We start from the raw sequence: 22,229 nt of genomic DNA on the forward strand, positions 1-22,229 counted from the left end.
TGGCTATGCTTCAGAGCAGTGATTGTGGAGAGGAAGGCGATCCAGTGACTGCTATAAATACTAAAGGTCCAGTGAGCTATTTTGGCTACTCACTGTCTGAGTCTGCTGCATTGAAGGGCTGCTTTTTGTAACACGTTAGTTTAATTATGCAGATTATTATCATGTTTCAACCGATACATCACTGTCTCTGTTTTGATAGCCTAGCCTATGTTCCTGCAGACGTGACCTTTCAATTATAAATCAGCTGACATCATAGTCAGCGTAAATTATAGTTAAGATTGAAACACAGGAATACTTAAAATTGCTTGAGATGTCATCAAAAGTCAGAATATGTTACAAATGAAGAAATCATATCTCATATACAGTGGCTTGCAAAAAGTATTCTGCCCCCTTGAACGTTTCCTCATTTTGTCACATTACAGCCACAAACATGAATAAATTTGATTGTAATTCCACGTGAAAGATCAATACAAAGTGGTGTACACGTGAGAAGTGGAACGAAAATCATACATGATTCCAAACATTTTTTACAAATAAATAACTGGAAAGTGGGGTGTGCGTAATTATTCAGCCCCCTCAGTCAATACTTTGTAGAACCACCTTTGCTTCAACCACAGCTGCCAGTCTTTTGGGGTATGTCTCTACCAGCTTTACACATCTAGAGACTGAAATCCTTGCCCATTCTTCTTTGCAAAACAGCTCCAGCTGAATAATTACGCACACCCCACTTTTCAGTTATTTATTTGTAAAAAATGTTTTGGAATCATGTATGTTTTTCGTTCCACTTCTCACATGTACAACACTTTGTGTTGGTCTTTCACGTGGAATTCCATTAAAATTGATTCATGTTTGTGGCTGTAATGTGACAAAATTTGGAAAAGTTCAAGGGGGCCGAATACTTTTGCAAGCCATTGTATATGTGATTGAAATAAATCATTTATATTTTTATATTAAATCCATGAAATTTAACATCAAATAAAGAAAAGGGGTTAATGAGATCAGAAGATGTTTGAATGGCTTCGCTTTCGTAAGTGAAGTGTAACCAAACTTCCTCATTGTCTTTTCTCGCTTTCATCTGAGTTGTGATCTAATCTTCAGGCCTCCAGAGCACAAAACAACTGTGACATTAAACACACGTTTATGTTCATTCAAATCTGATTAATACACATAAAGCTAAGAAGGTCTTTTCAGCTGATTTTGCTGTGGTTCCACAAAGAGAGCAGGCCATAGTGAAAACATGGGGACCATAATCTCCTCTAATTTACTGGTACTACCAGTATCAGTACTGGTATCAGTCATGACTCTTAAACAAATCATAGGTGTCATATGTTGTCACTGCAGTCTTCAGGAATGATCTATGTCATGTGCAGCTGGTCACGTGTACGGTATGCTTTCATAATAAAGCTCCGTTGGATTGCACCCTCATCATGATCTCGTCAGCACGTTTGAGTTTAACACACAAGGCCCAGGAAGCAGGTTTGTGTCTCCAGCAGGAATCAACCCAGTGTCCTTCTGCTTACTAAGCAACCATGTTAACCACTACAATCCAGAGACACCTCCAGCTTTAAGTGTTTTACTGGTGTAGTATTTTGCATCATGAACACACACGTTACTCTTTTTGCTGATATGTTACTTCATTTAAGAAAAATGCCTAAATAAGTTTGTTACATTTCGGTATCAAATATCAAAAGTGCCTCTTCAGTCTTTTTATTTTTTCTCTGCAGATGTGAAAGCACCCTCCACCTCAAGTAGGAAAGGCAGAGGAAACAAAATTAGACAGCCTTGCCTCGCAGCTGTCAGGTTGTATGACATGAATATGACACGTGGCTCTGCTGCATCATGAACAGTTTTGTCCTGGCCCACTGCTCCATCTCATGATTTCAGATAAAACACACAATGGCCATGATATTTTGGGTTAGGAATTCACTTTTTATGGTTAGGGTTAAGGTGAATGAATAGGGAAAACTTTATGTCAAGCAGCATCCTCAAACTTCCACAGCTCTCAACACTTCTTACTTGATCACATGCAATCATGCAAAACCACTTTGTGAGCCAGATATTAACACGCGGTCATATGTAATCAAGAATCGGCAAGTTTGACATTCAGGTGTTTTAATGTGGTGTCCATGTTGACAAGTTAGCTGAAAACAAACACATAAAGAGGACGTATAGCACCCAAACCCTCGATGGAATAACTAAATGCACATAAATAAAACTGATTTACAACAAAATCTGCTGATTTCAGTTCAGAGCCAGAAATGTTCCGATATCGTGTATTTTATACAAATAAAACCTGCTTCAACTCTCGTGTGCATTGTTATCAAATTTTCTTCAATTCTTAGGTTTTAGTGAAAAATAAAATAATTTTAATTAGGATTATTAATGTGCCAAGTGACGTGTGCTTACAGTTCAAAGAACAAAGTGAACAGATAAAATACCGCCCCACTGTGATAAAAACAACAGAATGTTTATCCCCCAAAGTATTTACATGAGTCGGTCATATATTCCAGCCATGCATGAGCCATACCTGAAAAAAACCCCAGCAAAACTGCATATTTACACCAACTGCTCCCTGTGCAAACTGAGGAAATGTCATACGCCAGACAGAAATGGTCCGGGCAGCAGGTGGCTTCTCCTGTGTCCAAGTCCCTTCGCTTTTTTCATAAGCTGCTCCTTCTTCTTTTAGCGTTTTGTAAATGATAAAGTAAAAACATGTTGCTTCCTCTCCCCTGAGGAGATGTGGATCAGCAATAAACTCACTGATGAGAGGGACAGTGTTTGATGTTGCTGTGAGCTAGGGCACACTCTGAGGTGACAGCAAGGACTCTTCTTTCTTTTCTGCTTCTGAAGTCGAGTTCATAGCCATGTCTTGTTTTTCCTCTTTTTCCTTCTCTGAATCCTTTGTCCTGAAACGTCAAAGCGAAGAGTTATCCCCACCGATTAATCGCACATACTTCAAAACTTCTCAGACAGTTTTTTTTTTTTTTTAAATGTCAGTGTAGTTTATCCAGAAGAGGTCGCTCCTTGTCCAAAAATACAGCTCAGCCCCGGTAAGGCTCCATTATATGATTAAAAAACAAAAAAAGAAAACTAAAAATGATCAAACACGGGTGTTTTAGGAACCTATGAGGGCAGGGGATAAATTAGTAGAGTCAAGAGAAAATAAACTAGCAGAGGGGGACATGTAACAAAGGATGCCCACTGGATTTACTGTGTCATTGTCATGTTTCAGTACAGCAAGAGTACATTTTTTTCATCACATATTTTGGATATACTAATGACATTTTGCTTTAAATGTATATAAATATCCTTCTATCCTTATCCATTTTTTCCACTTGAGTTCAGGGTCACAGGAAGGAGCTGGAGCCTATTGCAGCTGTCATAGGGAAAGAGGTGGAGTAAACAAGCCCCCATTCATATAAATGTCCTGGCAGTTCATTCAGATGTCGTAACAGAAGCTTTAAGAATCTGTGGATATATATCCTGTCTTTCAGGTTGGTCATGTCATATCAACTGCCATGTAATACTATAAAACGCATTCATAGAGTTGAAAAGTTATGGTATAAAAATGTATTGTCTTTTTTTTTCATTTCCTTCCAGCTTTACTCTGTTTGGGAAACATTAAACATGTGATCTAATGCAATCCAACACAGAAGCTGTGTCAGGTTACTGAAGCAGGTTGCTGGGGCTGACAAAATACTATTAACACCTTTCAGTAAAATGCATTTCAGTTCAGTTCAGGTTTATTTATAAAGTATCAGATCACAACAGTAGTTGCCTCATGGCGATTTATATCGTAAGGTAAGGAGCCTACCATAATGCAGAGAAAAATCTGGTCCAGCCTAGAAAAACATGCACAGTCGGCCCCCTTATAGCTTCTGTGCAGAAATGTCAGTGCATTTAGAAGAAATCAGAGGTTGTGTCCCCAGAAAGCCTTGATGTGCCATTCAGACTCTAGTGGATCCTTGTGTTCTCACGTTGTTACACTGGTTTAAAACACAAGAGTATTTAAAAATGGAAAGCTATCAGCTATTCGCAAGAGCAGCGAATGATGAAAAGTTTCCTGTTGCCACTTTAAATCAACTAAACTTTAGCCAGTAGAGACAGATATTATTATTCCTTCCCATGTAAATTTACAGTTTAAGAGACAGTCCAACACAGTCACGTATGTATCCAGTGAGCACTGAGTACATTAGAAGACAGAGGACAGAACTCTAACACCTAAAACTTTAGGATTAAGGACTACTCTTCTTACTAATGACAGATGTTTAAGAAATTCTAACTGTACTCTGGAGGCTTTCTTGGAAGTTAAAATGTCTCACAGTCTTTAGTAGGTACTCTAAGAATGTCTAACTCATGAGGATAAGTTATTGTGAATAGGTGGTTAAAAAAAGAATAAACTACGTCTGAGAGGTTGAAATGAAAGTTTTGAGGTCAGGGGTCATAATTTTGAACAGTGACCTTGGCATGGGAGCAGGCCGGTTATTGTGCAGGACATCCCAGCTAGAGGTAGAGCTGTCACAAGATCAAAAGATGGAATCACATGACAGGAACAGAAGAACAAAACAGAGAGTTAACATTTCAAAGAGGCTGTATGCAAGTGTTTTCTTCCCACTGTGCTCTCGTTAGTCTGAGGGACCGGAGATGAGATTTTAATGTAAAGTTTAAAGCAGATTAACAAAATGAAAGCTGATGGTTTCCCAAACTCCTCGAGGGATCTAATAATCCATTTTGAGAAGCGCTGAAGAAAGCAGTGAAGATGTTAGCTCTTTCCCCCATGAAGACAACATTTGACGACTTCCGCTGTACCATCGTTGATGAGGTTTGACACCTGAGTGCATATTATTTATATACACCCCCCCCCCCCCCCCCCCCCCCCCACCACCACCACCACCACCACCACCACCGACACAAACACCCAGTCATTCTGGAAGAAAGCCCTCAAATATGACAGAAACTGTTCAGCACAAAAAAGAGAGACAGTGTTTACACATAGTAGGCATCCAAGGGGAAAAGAGTTAAATCGCTCGGGCATGGGAAGAGCTCATACTTTCATTAATCAGTGGTAATCATGAGAGAAGGCAGCGAATTATGAAATAGGCATGTTATTGCAGCAGAGGTCAAAGGATCGGATTATTCCCAGCACTGATCTTAGTGCTAATTTTATCTTTTCATTTCTTTCTTTACATTTCTATTACAGCCCAACCAACACTGGTAATGGTAAAAATGATCATATTTAAGTTAAAACCATCTGATATTGTAACTAAATCAAAATATATCCACAGTTTTGTCCATGCCAGTGTATTCGTTGGACTCTAATTTATGTCTGCTTGTCAGCATACTGTAATTAATGATTTATATGTAGATTACTATGAGATCACCATTGTTTTCATTCACAGGGATCGAAAACAGAATGAATATGTCTATAAGCCGATCCAAGATCTGCGCTGAGGACGCCCGACACAGTCAGTGCTAGCCAAAAGCTCTGTCAGTATTCAGGTCAGGTAAAGCACCTGTTTACCACGACTGCTTCAAATTGGAGGAGTTTAAAAAATCTGCCAAGAGAAAGGAGTTGGAGTGAGGCGATCCCCCCCAAAGTTTCTACAGGTAAACAGTAAAGTGAAACCAAAAAGAAAAACAGAAAGACCACAATGTGCTTTTGAAAGAGTGGAAAGAAAAAACAGCAACGAGACTATGGAAATCACGAAGCAATGCAGTAAAAACCTTTTACCGTATTGTCTTCACGATGAAGCGAACGATAACCGCCAGGCCTACACAGCCACACATCACTCCTATCACTATGGCTGTTACTTCTCCTGCAGGGATGACCACAGAGACAAACAGGAAAGCAATAAAAAGTGAACAGAAATACAGAAATAAAGCAATTCAGCGAATTAAAAAAGCAATTCTACAAAAAGTGACAGCAAAGATATGCATGGAAATAACTGCTAGTCTTACCAGACGAGAGCTCCTTCCCCGATTCTACAAAATACAGAATAAATAATCATTTTGTTATTTTTCGTCTCACACGGAGCAACCAATCGGTTTATCTTGACAGTATCTGCTGTTCAACTCGTAGTGTTGTGAAATGTTATGTCCACTCAGTCTTGCTGCCTTTTCAAGAGTGCTGATATCACAGGCTTTCCAGTTCAGCCACTCATTACAATGAGCATTTTACACAAATTCTTTCTCCTTTGTTTTTGTCTGCCACTCTGTCTCTCTCTTTCACTTCTCTCTCTGTCTCTTTTTCCTCTTCCCTCTTCTCTTGCGATTACAATGGAGACAGTGTTCAGTTTCTAAAAAATCCTTTTCTCCAATAAGCTTGCAAAGAAACACTTTTTCCTTTTCCATCACTTCCCCTTATTCTCTCTCTTTTTCTCTTTAATCATGCCATCCTAAGGTTATTGTCTCTCAAACAAAATCACCGGCAATCATTAGTATTCCCACATTTCTCCTCACTTTTCACGCTTTAAATACATTGTACTAATTGCTTGCTTTGCTCTACATGGTCACCCACTGACTTTATTGTACTCATTGTTCTTTGTATCACGAGCAGCAGATTGGCATTACAATCACTCAGTGTTGAAGGGCTAAAGTGGGGTAACACTTCAAAGCAGACTGGCTGCGACCTGTCCCAAATCTGCATTTCTTCAGTCTGAAAGGCTAAAAAGAATATTCTGCTAATATTCTAACCAAGTACCATTTTTCTAAGTGCTCATATGCAAATATGTGACTTCCTGTGCACCACAGCAACATGAAAGAGAGAATTTCATGTCTCTTTTAATTATCTGGTTGTAGTTACTCTGTCTGACCTGCAGAAAAGGAGGTGAAGATGACTCTGTGATTGAGTGGCTGTGTTGCACGGTAGTTGTCCTGCAGCAGCATCCTGTCTGGTTCTTCAGCTTTACTGGAGTAAAGGATTTTCTCCAACTTCAGCAGCTGGAGTGGAGAGATAAAAAGGAGAAGAAGAGCAGTTACACTGAGTTCTAGACTGCACGCGGAAAGCAAGTTTATATCCTTCTGGTAGAATAAAAGCTGTCAGTTATAGTGTAGTGCTGAAAGTTAAGTCAAAGTCACAAAAACATTCCAAGTTTACACTTTCTGTTACAAATAAAGAAAATATAACACTGCTGGAGTAGGACAGGATTTTCTGGACCATATGCAGGCAGCTCCTCGGCCAGTATTTAGTGCTGATATGTCTGCCTGGGACATGCTGGGTTGATGTTCTCATCAGAGGCAGATACAACCAATGAGCATTGCACAGCTGCAGGATGCACTCATCACATCCACAGGAAGCCATAACATGTCTAAACAGGTAAATATGTTGTTGGTAAGATAATGTTTTGTTATCTTAAAGGGATAATAAGTTCTGTGAGATATGTTTTTACATATATTTATCATGATAAAAAAATAATAAATAAATAATGGATTGGATTTTATATAGCGCTTTTCAAGGCACCCAAAGCGCTTTACAATGCCACTATTCATTCACACACTGGTGGAGGCAAGCTACAGTTGTAGCCACAGCTGCTCTGGGGCAGTCTGACAGAAGCGAGGCTGCCATATCGCGCCATCGGCCCCTCTGGCCAACACCAGTAGGCGGTAGGGTAAAGTGTCTTGCCCAAGGACACAACGACCAGGACAGAGAGCCCAGGGATCGAACCGGTGACCTTCCGGTTACAGATACGCTTCCCAACCCCCTGAGCCACAGTCGCCTCATGAAAAAATAATACATTTCACTTTGATTTTAAAGTAAAAATAGGATTAATGTTGTACTCAATATGCTCAATCGACCTGTTTCATATTAGTGAGGAAAAACATAACTAGCTGAGCAAAAAATGAGGCATGTTTGTTCTCTTTTTGCACTGTTTAGAGATTAGAGATTTTAGATGTGCAGACCTGGGCTACTGAGATTTGAACCCTTTTATGGAAAAGGGTCCAGATAACACTCTGGTGGCACGGCGGTGTTGTCAGGGAGCCGTTGTATCGATAGTATCGCCCAAGATCCTCAGGAAGCAAAGACTGCACGTCAAAGGCTGGGATGAACGCTTTCTGGTCTGATTATGGATGAAAGGAGAAGAAGAAATGTGTAAATACCCTTTGCAGCTTTTGCTCCTAAAATGTGGAATGAGCTATAGCTGGAGGCCAGGCAGGCTCCATCTCTCGCTGTTTTTAAAAACACACCTTTTCTCCTTGGCTTTGACCCAGTGTGAGTTTCTCTCTTAAACTTTTACCCTTTGTATGCACCTGTACTATTTCTAATGTTCTTCAGCTCCTATGTATTCACTTATAGCTGATTTATTGTTTTATTTTTGTTCTCGTATTTTTTGTAAAGCCCTTTGGTTAGCTGTTTTCTTGTTTTAAAGTGCTTTAGGAATAAAGTGGAAGTGGAAGAAGACTTACCTGCGTGCCTGATGCGACTCAGATAGTTGAGGATGTTGTTAAACGCCGGGTTTGTCTCCTCACCTGTCTGGGAAAAGTCGGGCTTAAATGATCACTAAAATGCTCAAAAATATTCCAGCTAATGAGTGTAAGATTTACACCTTTTACTTTTTTATGATTATATGGATAGCTGCTGTGTGACAAAATTGTTTCATTACCACAATGAGAATTCCTAAAACAGCCAAACCGTCTTTCTGGGTCATCGCTGCAGACATGTTTGGGTAGAGCTCAGAGTTGTAGTGCACCACATGGAGCTGGAGGGAGTAGGAGGACACGCAGTATTTTTAAAAATTCACTCTGACAAGGAAGAAGGGGGCAAAGAGAGGCTTGGGTTTAAAACTGACAGACAGAAAAAGCTGGATGCAAACTCAGTCCTGAAAAGCACTGAAATGTCTCATTATGCTGTAAAAGCCCAAATGCCAAGTTCATTTTTAAAAAATGATAATTGTCCTTTTCTTAAAGGTGTATCTATATTCAGCTCACCTTCATCCTTACTCCACTCTTTTACCTTCTTTCTTCTACCTTGTTCACTCTTTCCAAATTTTATTCGGTCACCTACTCGTGTCGTTCCCTCTTTTAAATTCTGTATTTTTTTTTTAATTAACATTAAATCAACACAAATGTTTCTTGGATGTCATTTCCCCCCTTAGCTTCTCGTCAGTGGGCTGTTTCATTATCACAGTAAACCAAAATTAAATCAACAAAAAAGTGACACAAAGATTTAAATATAAAATATAAGAAGATCTTTAAATATACCGATGCAATTCCAAAAATAAATAATTGTATTTGTTAAAATAACATTTATCTTTATAGGAGGGTATATTATATATTTGTTATTAATATGTTATATTTAAACAAATATTTATATAATCTCAATCATCACTAAAAAATGAAAAACACAATCAAAAATAGTTTATCAGAGAATATAAAAAGTCTCTCATTTAATTGTGTCAATTTTTAGTTAAATGCTTACTGCATTTACTGCATGTGCCAAAGATAAATAGATACATTTTTAAAAAGAGAGTTGGGTTTTTTTCACTTTTGATAGAAAAATAACTGAATTGACTGCTAATTCTCAAAGTGTTTTTCTATCAATCTTTGTCTGTCTTTTTGACTATTACTTAATTAAAAAGTAATAGTTGTAGCACAGCCGTTTTACATAGTTTTATGCACGCGAGAGGAAGCGATGAATTTCTTTGTGACTATTTCCATCTGCAAATTCACACATTTACTGCTGTAATTGTTGATACATATTGTGTGTAGTCACATATTTGTAACCAAGAAATCTGCCTGCCGTCATGCTGCCACAGAATTTGGTGTGACATGCACATTGCTTAATTGTGTATGTCACACATGTAATGGCAGATTCCAAGAAAACCTTTTTACACAAGTGTGTCTTACATACATGTTAAATCAGCTGAAAAAAACTTTTATATTTATAAAAATATTTGTCTTTATATTTATAAATGAATGAATAAACATCTTTATACTGGTCCTTGTTGTTTATTTATTCATTTATTTATTATTATTAATTTTTATATTACAAATCTGTTTAGTCCATGCTATGTTAAGTGACGCATCATGTATTGTGGGTGAGTTTCATATTTACTTTAACTGTATGTGTGTGGTTACTGGTAGTTAACAGTCAGATGTGTTTAAATGTACCTCTGCATCTGCACTCAGTCCGTTAATGGTGTGTTCACTGCCTCCGGGACTTGGGCCGTCATTGCCCCAGTGGAGGTGCATTTGTATGGCTGTAAAGAACCACGGCAGCCCCCCGAGTCCCATCCATTCTGGCAGTTCAATCACCACTGATGGAGAAATAAACAACACTGGTGACTTGTTTCTAGGAAAGTGTATAATGAGAATCTACAATTTTAAAAGTGGATATAAAAATGGAAAGTTGCAAGTCATCTCTTATTAATCTCCTAAAGTAATTAATGAGCTATAAAAGTTTGCTGACCACATCTGACTCCAGTATAAACAGGCAGACCGTAAAACTGGAACGGGAAATGAGCTGGCTGCCAAAGTTACCTGTGTGTCCGTTATTGTACATAGTGAAGGGTTGGTTGCCGTGCTGGCTGTAGCCCAGCGGAGTCACAGGGATCAAACTGGGGTCGTATTTAGCCTGCGTGGTCATCACATCAACTGGAGACTGTGAGGTACCACCACAATCCGGGAAATACTCTGACCACTCACTCTGGCCGACTAAGCCTTTGACAGAGGAAAGACCGTTACACTGATGTCATTCAATCACACAGCTCACTGGCTCAGTGAAAAGCTTCTATTGATGTATCTCTAATTATGCAGAACAATTATTCCTCTATGTGCTCTTTAGGTTCACAGGCTCGTGGCAAAAACATGCACACATCCAAATATTTATGTGCCTTTGATAAAAGCCACCACTGCTGACAGTGCAGGACAATCCTGAACCAGTTTTGTTAAAACAGTCTAAATAACTGAAAACTGTTTGTTCAGAGAAACATTTCTATTTCTACTGTATTGAATTAACTCTACTGTCAAACACATTTTTTTTTTTAAAAAAAAAAAAGGCTGGAAAAAATACAAACATGCAGGGAAATGGATCTAAGCAATGAATCAAAGAAATCAGCACCGCATTAATTTTTATTAACCAGAGCAGTGGATCAACTGCTTAATCAACGTTGGTTGTCACCTGAGGGGATATATTCTAACCCAACTTTGAATGTCTGGTAATATTTATTTGTCCTAATATATTTATTTGTCACTCGTTTAACATTACGTAGTTGTTTAATTAACACAAATAATAGTAGCGCAGTGTCTTTTTTCATATTTTGCATGACCACATTAACCATGTTGGGCTCTTACTTGTCAGACTCCTCATAAATCAGTGTGGGCATGATCGCATATTGAATGAGGAATGAGTGAGGAGTTGGAAAGACTTGTTTTTAGTTTTTTGGACTCTTAGACCTTTGCTTTGTGTGTGTTTCTTAGTGTTAGTGTTGGTTCTTGTAGCATAAATAATGTTATTCTAGTGATGCTGGTGCCTCGTAAGGCTCAAATTGATCAAAACATATTAATACAAAGGTTACTGAGGGGCTACTCTGTTTATTACTTAGTAGATTTAAAATATCAACATTAAAAAACACAAAAGCAGTAATATGTGTTTTCTGATTACTAATGATATGTGTTGATGATATTTGCTACTAAACAGCTAGTTAATGCAGATATCTGTGGTCAAAGAGACACAAAACATAAATAAACAAATAAACCATGTACAATAGATGTGCAATGATAGATAAGATTATAAAATTACTTCTAATTTAACAAAGTGCATTATGATTGTTGATGAGAGTCCATTTTTTCATAAAATACAGTGCTTTTTAAAAAACATAAATACTATATTTGTACTATGAGTAAATTCCTACAGCTATGTAAAAAAACCCATTAAAATTGCTTCTTTTTTTTTTTATAAAATGTGATGCTTAATTTTGGATGGTTAACGCAGATGATGGTAAATTCTGGAAAAACCATTGTTGTGGCACTGATAATTACTGACTTGATTATTGAATGACAGTGTCAGTATTTTATATAATTATAACCTGATGAGCATGAAAAACAAAGTATATAATAACCTGTACAAGATTCAGATATTTTTGCTGGCTTCCATAGGAAATTACTATGAAATGTTGGTCCCCTGCTCACATAATATCTAATATGTAATATCTGTTAATGTATAAAAGATTAAAGAGTATTAAGATTAATTATTTTTAAAGAATTTAATGGAAAGATGGACAGAGATACGCTGAGAAAGAAACTGAGGGAGAGGAGGGTAGTTGAGGCCTGGGTTCACTGAATTAAAAAGAGACTGGTCTATTCTATTGCACGATAAAAGAAACTTAGAAAAGAGGAAAGAGAAAGAGCGACATGTGAGTCAAAGAACCTGAATTTCAATTGCAAAGCGAGGAATGCTTTAGAAAACAGGCACACCACTGACACCTTTTACACACAAAAATGCAAGGTCTGTCATGTTATTTGCAGCTGTAGGTTCACTGATTCTGTGTTTAAAAGCACATTATACCTCTGCAAAACCAACACTTCCTCTGCATAGACACAGTAAATTCAGAAGGCTTTGTTTACACTCAAACACACAGAAATTGAGGAATTGAGGAGGGGACTTGACATTAATTATGTAAACGCATACCACATGTCCACTCCCACTGCTTTCTCCATGTCTCCATGTAACCCCCACCTTGCCCTCTCTAATCTGCCAAATGCCCACTGCCCCTCACTAGCTACTCTTCACAGCAAAGAACTTCAAAGTCTTGCAGCCCCCTAACTGGTTGTCATGGAGGTCTCCATGGTGACTGGAGGCGAAAATTATGACCCCCATGCACCCACCCTACCTCTCAAAGCATGCTACAACCGGCCTGAATGCAGCTAAAAACAAAGACACATTGAGAGGGTGATGAGGAGATCACCGACTTTCCCTTAATTGTCTCTAAACTCCTGTGAAGACAAATCTCTGACATCAAGTGATTCTCCACTTCACAACCTTGTGCTTAATAAAAACTGATTTTCTGCATTAGTAAACACACCGTATGTACTGCAACACAATCTTACAGTCGTCTGCCTCTATATCCAGTATAATAAGACCTAGACACACATGTATATACACTATCTGCCTCCTGGTACAGACTCTAAAGTTTGCTGTGTATTCTGCATGTACTGTATATCAGTGCTGCTCTCCTGAATACATGCAAAGGGTGCTAATCTGTGCACCCCATTCATTCCCACAATGTCTTTGTCTGCAGCATAGGCAGCCAGTGTGCCTCAACAACACAATAAACACATAGGATATTGTGCGCTGCAACAATACACTGTGCGATTTGCTTTGCTTTAGCTTCATTCCGTCCCATCTCCCTTGCTCTGTCCAACACACTCATCTTCGTGCACCTGCCTCTCTCCCAGTCAGCCTCTCTCTCAGGCTTTTTCTAGCTTTCTTCCTTTCAACCGGCCTCCACCCACCCCTTCATCATCTCTGTGTGGCTGCTGCCCTCATGCCAGTTTGCTGAACTGTAACTAATACAGAGAAGGGGAAAAACAGAGGGAGAAAGGGTGGAAGATATGGGAGGGGAAGACCTAAATCCTACCCCAGTTACAGAAGCTTTTACCAGAATTTTAACATTTTAGAGATCCAGATTTAACATGTGCAGCCAAGCAGGTGAAAACCCTGCTTAGTTGTTTCATGCAAAACTTGTGCAAGTCTTTGATGTTATCAGATTAGATTGCGTAATGGATTACACATTAAACTGTACGAAATGTCTCTATTTGTTTTCAGGTCATTACAAAATTGACTTCAGGACTTTGCTCCTTATTTTTAAAGTGCTAAAAAAACAACAAAAAACAAACAAAAAACAATTGCCCCAGATATCTAACATACTCTAACCATACATCTAGACAATGTTGTGCTAACTATCACTCAATAAAACAATCTGTTTTTTAATGAGCTACATTGGGAACTTGAACTTACCAGAGTAAGTCCAGGTGATTTCCTCTGAAAAAAAAACAAAAACAAACAAAAGAGAAAAAATTCCTGAAATTTCTGTTTTGGTTAAACCAAATTTAAAAATTCACTTTGAAAAAAGAAAAGGCAGAGGATAAAAGATAGATCAGGAAATTACTACTTTTCTTCTACTAAGGCTCAAACTGGAAAACCCAAACCATCAAATACCAGAATCAAAGCCAAAAATCTCACATGATGCCCGTTATTATGTTAATTTTCACCTTACCAGCAGCAAGGGCAGGCATCCACTGGAAAAACAGAAGTATTAGCAGCATAAAAAGACCCAAAGTGTCCATGTTATCCCGCTTTGCCCATACACAGTGAATAAGAGCAGACTGAGAGATGAGGAACGAGCAAGAGAGAGAGTGAGAAAGAGAGGAGAGAAAGTGACGGGCTCCAGCAATCCCACCTGCCACAGCTCTGTTTAACAGCCAGAGTGTTGATGTCACATGCTGAATCCACTCAGGCACACAGTGCACTGGTCTCAGCAAGAGAGAGATGAACAGAAAGTATGAAAGAAGACAAAACGAGAAAATCAGGGGCGAGACAAGGCCCGGTTTAGGGATCAGTTAGTGAGAATTCATTCAGAGTTGGAGGCGGAAAAAGACAAAAAGACAGGATGGAGGAAATTGGGTTAAAAATAAAAGAATGAAAGACCTAACTGATTAGGGAAGAGGAGAAATGGAAATATGTGAAGGAAAAAAAGATGTCTGCTGTTTTAAACATAAGTTTTTTTGGTAGGAAGAACTTCTGTGAGTTGAATTTGAGTCATTTAACCACACCTTCTGCATGCACGCTTGTGTATGAACTAGTATTTTATTCTACGTCACATACAGAGGCAATTTAGAATCAACAGTTAGCTGAACACGCAGGTCTGTGGAGTTCCTTGTTGATGCAGAAGAACTTCCTCTGGTGTCATTAGGCAAGATGAAAACTCTTTGAACAGCTGATTTGAACATGTAAAATTCACCAGAGGCCTGATAATCACGTTTCTACTTAGCACATCTAATCAAACATTAAACTGATCTTGCTACTGAAACTTGTAAAGATTCTGATGCATTTAGTTACTGAACTTTAATCAATAGTGTCAATAATACCAATATTTCCTTTCTATGATGAAACTTTTATTTATCTGTTATAGCGTGACTCTCTTTTGCAAAAATACCCTGCCTAATGCAGGACAATCAACAGTGTTTCCACAGACACAAATACACACTGTGAAAATACAGATGAAAAATATACAAATTGTACGAGATAAAGTCCAAAAATGACCAAAAAGAATAAGATTCAAAGCCCAAAATATCAAAGTAAGACCTAATTGTAAACTACCACCACCCCCAGATGTACTAGGATAAAAACAAGAAACCACAAATATTTTAGAAATCTGTCAAAAACGTGTTTAACAAAACTTTTTTTCCCCATGCTAAATTTCATGGCATTACAGGGTTAGTGATGTTGTGATGATCTATAGGAGGCAAAATGACAAGAGCTATGCCATTGTTCACAAACTTTATGATCCCACATCAGCTGTAAAACCACATTGTATGAAATGAATGATGTTGAGCTGCTTGGGCAAGAATATAGATGACAAGAAAAAATTAAAAAGAAGAAGAAAGGAGAAAAAGGAGGTCATACAGGCAAAGAATAAAGGTGTTTAGTACAGTCAGAAGATGTGGATGAGTGAAAAACAGAAAGCTGAGAAGACAAACAAGCGCTGGTTCTCATACTAGTATTGCTAGTCAACCTTCTTCTATGTTTCGTTTATCAAAAAACCCCAAAAATGTCAATAAAAGTGCAGTTCTGATTTTATTGCATCACCCCTCCATCTTCTCCCATCCTACGACTCTGCCTCTCCACCCTCGCACTCCGCACTCGTTCTTTTATCCTCTTCCCTCCTTTCCTCTTTGACTCCGGTCAAGCGTTGTCGTCCACTTTTGCTTTTTCCTCAGCTGTGACTGTGTGTGTCAGAAGCCTGCAGGTGTGATCAATTTTCTTGTCTTTGTGACTTTGTTCACATGTGACTGCATGCATGACTGTGTGGTATGTATGTGCATGTCATATATGAGGTTTAACCACAGTCAAATACTTGACTGGAGGTCACCCTCTAAAGGCTCTGCAGTTTATTAACAATATGGTGTCAGATTTATGCGTTTTATTGTTTTCTATTAATTTCTTCTTGATTGACTTGAATAGCAACAGTAGCACAGTGTTTCTCTGAGCATGAAAAAACATGAAGTTCGATGATTTCTTCATAGAAGAATGCCTATCACAAACTGAATCAACAACAAATCCATTACAAAACTAAATTACAAACAACGAAAAAACTGGTTCTTTCACCTGCTGCAGCAAAATTATGGGAAAATTACAGATTTTTTTTGGTTTGCAAGGCCTCTCTTTGAATGCAATCTACTCTCAACACTGTCAGTTCTTTGGAACTGATACTCTGACTTTTGTTATGAAATAATAATAATAATGCCCTTTTTTAAAATAACTTACTCGTGCTTCACTACAAACAATATTTGTTATTGAGGTGCAATTGATGCAACTCTGCTTTGTACTTTTATCAGTCACATCTTGGAGGTCATTCACAGTGCAGGTGACATTGGGGGCCATTGATTTTCAAATGTTCGTCCAATATATAACCGACAGCTGTTTCCTGTTCTTGGCAGACAGGAGTGGCCTCCACTGTGCTCTTCTGTTGCTGTAGCAGATCTGCTTCAAAGTCAGATGTGTTATGATTTGAGAGATGCGCTCCTGCACAACCACTCATGTTTGTAACGAGTGGTTGACTGACTTACTGTTGCTGTTCTGCTTAAAATCTTCTGGCCGTTCTTCTCTGACCTCTGACATCAACAAGATATTTTCACCCAGCTGCTGCTCGCTTGATATTTTCTCATTTCAGACCATTCCCAATGCCAGCAGGCCAGCAGTATTCGAAACAATTAGACCAGTAGCTGTGTCACTTTTATTCCCCTTTCTTCTTGATGCTTGGTTTGAACTTGATCACTCTACTGACCATGTCTACATGCCTGAATTTGAATTTCTGACCTGTGATTGGTTGATTAGGTATTTGCATTAATGAGTATAAAGTGGCTGCTGACTGTATGTGGTGTGACTGCAATGGACCATACAGTGGCTGCTGCTATGTTCATGGATTCTACATATTTTCTTTGTCTATTTTCTGATGCATATAGTTTCACGAGTATCATTTTGCTTTTCTCCATTTAAGCAATTTTGTAAAATTTCAAGTACATTGTTCACATTTCATTTTTTGTGCCTAAAATGTTTTTACTCTACATTAGGGCTACATTTTTGCTGCACTCCATCCAAAGTCAGTAAGGTGCAGATAAAAGTAAAGAAAACTTTTGTTTATTGTTTCGTCATAAATGCCACAGCAACCCAGTATGTCAGTGGACACACTTTGAGTAGATTGGCTACTTTGAAAAAAAATGACCAGTAAAATTTCTTAAACCAGAAACAGATTCAATGTTACTGCAAAGAAAATATATGTATAAAAGAGTTATCTCTATGTCCCACATGAAAAGATAACCAAGCTAAAAGCATCCCAGTGCGATCTTTACTTTTAAAGATATTAAAGTTATACACATTTTGGAACTAAAAAAAAAAGTTTCAAGGCTTGTCTGTGTTTCCATATCTGCCGATCTGGTTACAAGCCCCTAATAAACTTGAAGAGACCACTCAAGGCCCACATGACTGCTTTGTTATGGTCAATAAACTTAACCCCCGGAGGTCTCCTGGATCCATTTCCAAGCATTAACTTCAAGGTTAAGTAATTTATTTGTGGTTCTCTCATGGATTCTAATTTTAAATAGAAAAACATCTTTTAAAAACCAGAACACAAAATTCCCATTTCTCATCTGGGGTCTTTCTGACTTTACTGTGTTTCTTCATCACGTTGGTGTAAGTCTCACATCAGGAGTGTCACTGTCACCACATCTCATATCACAGTCTCATCTGTGCAAGTCAGTAAAACAGTCTAAACAAAGGATGTCAAACTCCTTTTACAATGAGGGCCACATACAGCCCACTTGGATCTTCAGTGGGGCAGATGAGTGAAACTACTCTTTCTGTCAGTGTAAACATCTTTAATTATACATTTAATCCCTGAGATCTTTTAGTATAAGATAAATAAGTGCAGTATCTACAGCAGGTCTTGGTTTATCTTCATGAAAAATGTGTAAATGTATGAAATGTAAACTACTATCCTGTAGCTTTAAAAGAACAAGTTTTCGTTGATTGATGAACATTTTCTCTTTTTTATACTGACATTTTTATATTAGACAGTAAAAAACTGGACCTTTTCCTGTTTATCTTTTAGGTAACTATTTTGGTGTAGTATCTTTATCAGCAGGAAAAGCTGTCAAATTTATAGAAAAATACAAAATTTAATGCAACCCATCATATCAACCTAGACACCTCTAGTTTTTTCTAAGAGTAACATCATATTAGTCACTGCAATTTTTAAAAAATCATCCCTTTTTTGTTGTAAATCAGTCCTGATACTATGTGCATCAGAAAATAAACAAAGACAAAAATATACTATATACACAGAAACAATTACTGAATAGTATGACAAAGTCACACTACATATGTGTGTAGTTCATGCTTGCATGTAATAACAGTGTCATAACCTGCACGTGTGACACAAGACTGAGAATATGTGTTTGTAGCTGCTTCGACTGAACCTCTTCTGAGACCGCGTTTATATTTGCTTTCAACTGAAGAGCATATTCACTGCTACCACTGACAGCATTTAACGGCCTTGCTGTTTCATGCATATTTTAAAAACTTGAGAAGTGATTTGATTGAAAACACTAATGCAATGCTTCACAGCGTTGTTTCATAAGCGAGAGATCTGTATTTCTTTCTGGAAAATAACAATTTGATCAGTTGTGCCATTCAAATGAGAAACACATCACACAATGACTATCACCTTTAGCAGTGAAGTATGTGTAAAACCAATAGCAGTGTGTACAAATACTATGAGAAAGCCTGATGTGGGTTCTCACTGGTGTGAGATTGATGTGAGAATGGCGTCAAAATGATCAATAAAAACTGTCATTAAATAAAGATCTTCGGTGTGAACACCAGGGGGAGCCCTATCCATGTGACATATTTTGGGCTTAACGAGCAGAAAATACACCCTAAAAGTAAATGTTATCGTCACTTCTTCCTGCAACACTGGAAAGATCGTTACAATCTTGGAACTTCTCCAAAGATGCCGAATAAGGAAACATCGACATTTATTTAGGTGAAAAATAGCGAATCACAAAAATAAATAAATAAACTAGTGAAAACAGAAAGACTGAGCCCACGTGAATCCACTGCTTCACTGTGAACCGCAAGCGCCACCAATTAAAGTCTCCACGCACTGATTAGCTGCGCAACTACTTTTAAACTGGATATAAATCGCCCTTTAGGGAACAGTTCCCTTTAAAACCTCAGAGTCAATCCAAGCAAGAGTCTTTTGATCTAGATTACATCACATTGTGGATTCAAGGATAAACTTCAAAGATAAAACTGAAAAGGTTACATCACTTACTGGATCAAGCATAGAAACAACAGGATATAGAATTTAATTAATAAAATCACTGATTGCAACTATTTATCCCTTAAGATAAACAAAAGTGTGGGGGGAAAAATCCCACCAGGTCTGCTCATAAGTGTTTGAATTATTTGCTATTTATGTTTGTTGTTGTTTTTTCGTGAAACTCTGATCTGTTCTCTTCCTCGGGTTGTTGACAGCGGTTTGTGTGACTCGTGACTATTGTTTCTAACATCTCTGGCACTGATCTCGCGATTTTAGTTTTCTCCACCTCCTCTGTCTGTCTCTCAGCTCCATCCTTTCACACAGTGCACCGGAGCGCTCAAACGTGAAGCACTTCAGCCAAATTATGCAACACTGGTAACACTTGCCGCTCTCCCATTGGCTGTTGAGTCTTCCACTTGGAGGTGTGGCTAAAGTGCTTCCACCTGCCATTTGCCAAGTCTGTGCCGAGGGCGTGTCTGCCGGTTTCATTCACAAATCTAGCAGCGGAGCGTCTCTCCGACATGTGAAGATCCCTCTGCTTATTCTGTGGCACACATGTCTGCTCCGCAGATGTACGCCTGCAGCCTGAACAGAAGATGGATTCTGACTAGTTCAGAATGAAACTGTAATGTTTGTGGTAACAGCAACAAATATTACTACCATAATGGTGTCCTTTAGCACTTGTGTGATAGTAACATATGAAAAGGAGTCTAGAGAAATGTCCGTGTTAAAGGCAGGAGGCTTAAAATAACTGTTGGATGTCGGTGATCTTTGAGCCCTCGGGGAGCAATTCATTAAAAACAGGTGTGATCCTTTCACAGAAATTACTGCATCAGCTCAGGAACACTTCCACAAATTATTGTCTGTTCACATCCACAAATTTTCTTTTTTTCTTTAAAAAAACCCCCACATATGGCTTATATGTGAACATAATCCAGAAACACTGCTATCTTCTCTGTGCTAACCCTCATTTAAAATGTACTCAGGCAAGGATGTTGGACAAATCAAAATTTGAAGTTCTGTTTGGAAAAATGAACACAGCATCCCACAACTAAAGAGGAGAGAGAACATCCAGTTCGTTATCAGCAGTCAGTCAAAAAATCCTGCATCTCTGATGGTGGGTGCATTGGTGCCTATGGAATTGAGAGCTTGCAAATCTGGAAAGGCACCATCAATGCTGAAAGACATATAAAGGTTTTAGAGCACCATATACTTCCATCCAGACCACATCTACTCCAGAGAAGGAGAAGCAACGTGACTTTGTAGTAGAAGACTCTAGTTTTTAAACTTGCCTGCCTGCAGTCCTGCCTTCTACAAATAGTCAATACATCATGAAATTAAAAGTACAACAAAGAAGATCCAGGACTTTTTGAGCAGCTAGAATCCTATATCAGACGAGAAAGGGACGTTATTCCTCTCCCAGAAGTCCAAAAACTGGTCTCCTTAGTTCCCAGAGGTTTACACACTGTTGTAAACATGGCACCCCATCCCAACTTTTTTGAGACATGTTGCTGCTATCAAATTCAAAATGAGCTGATATTATTCTTGGGTTGAAATATTTGATATGTTTTCTGTGTTCCACTGTGAATAGAACAAGGGTTCATGAGATTTTTGAATCACTGCATCCTGTTTTTATTTACATTTTACTCAGTGTGCCAGTGTTTTTGAAACTGACATTGGAAGCTGTAATCGCACTGTAGTTGCAAAATACATTGTGAAAGAGTTTGCGTGATACTTTGGAACTGATTCCAAAAAGCATGTCTGATTTGCCCAAAGGTGAGTGCACTATCACTGAGGAGCAGATATAGTAGTTAATAATTGTGAGGCAGGCGCTAAAGTACCAGGCTTCAAACCAAATAGTAACTTATTTAAAATTTGAAACAAAGTTTAGTAGTACTAAGCAGTTTCTGCCTGTTCTGCAATGAAAAGAAATATACTGTTTAGACACTCAGGTACGTGCACCCAAACACATAATAATTACAAGAGGGATGTACAGTGTGTTTCATCAAGTTCCTTTATGGATATTATTTCATTGTGATATGGCAACATGATCGACATTTCCTCTAAATCAGAGGAAGCTGAAGGAGAAGGTAGGGCAGGGTAAAGCAGCAGTGTGTAGTAGTTTCCCAGCTATCCTCCTGGCATGGTCTGAATCTTTCTCTTTCTGATGGAGGACAAAGATACAAAGAGCACAAAGAGTGTATACTGCAAACTGTCTCCACTTTATATTGCAGCTCTTTGTGTCTTTGTCTTCCATTAGACCAATGACTTTTCAGTCCTAGTGTCTGATTCTCACCTCACCAAACAGGAACTTCAACTTTCACTACCTAAACATTTAAATGCTTTCACACTGAGTAAGAATGTATGTAGAAATGTCTTCTACGTAAAGTAATCGTGTAAATGTTTAATTTAGCTTCTATAATTAAGCGCTCTCACATCCCTCTTTGTTTCCCTCTAAATCATCTGCTGAATCCTTTTTATTACATTCATGCAATAGTCAGTTTTTACTACAATCAACCCAATGGAGCAATGCTCTGATTTCCACCTCAGGGACCGGTTTGACACACTGAACTTTGACCCACTTAATTGACAAACACATCTTCCATAGATGATACTTCAGCTTGTCAATACAAGGACTGATAATGAGAAAAGAGAAAAAAAAACATGGAAGCCAAGTGGAGGATGGGATTT

The 22,229-nt window shown here is 38.3% G+C and overlaps 1 protein-coding gene across 4 annotated transcripts; it reads right to left on the minus strand.

The window, feature by feature from the left end:
- Positions 1-1,732: 1,732 nt before the first annotated feature.
- On the minus strand, positions 1,733-14,338 carry ca14 (carbonic anhydrase XIV). 4 transcript variants are annotated; one of them, XM_080896141.1, is made up of 12 exons: positions 14,214-14,338; positions 13,955-13,978; positions 10,477-10,656; positions 10,108-10,253; positions 8,601-8,696; positions 8,404-8,470; positions 7,900-8,057; positions 6,813-6,939; positions 5,959-5,982; positions 5,732-5,816; positions 4,462-4,515; positions 1,733-2,906 (listed from the first exon to the last, which is right to left on the minus strand). In XM_080896141.1, the coding sequence occupies exons 1-12, from the start codon at positions 14,281-14,283 to the stop codon at positions 2,795-2,797; spliced, it is 1,143 nt and encodes a 380-aa protein (XP_080752267.1). In that variant the 5' UTR covers positions 14,284-14,338; the 3' UTR covers positions 1,733-2,794. The 4 variants fall into 4 exon arrangements, 3 of the variants coding, with proteins under 3 accessions (XP_080752267.1, XP_080752269.1, XP_080752268.1); XM_080896143.1 differs by having other exon boundaries at positions 14,209-14,297; XR_013973336.1 differs by having other exon boundaries at positions 2,802-2,906; positions 3,815-4,515.
- Between the last annotated feature and the right edge of the window lie 7,891 nt (positions 14,339-22,229).

Source organism: Rhamphochromis sp. 'chilingali' (genome assembly GCF_963969265.1).
Source record: "Rhamphochromis sp. 'chilingali' genome assembly, chromosome: 11".
In the NCBI taxonomy this organism is placed as follows: Eukaryota; Metazoa; Chordata; class Actinopteri; order Cichliformes; family Cichlidae; genus Rhamphochromis; species Rhamphochromis sp. 'chilingali'.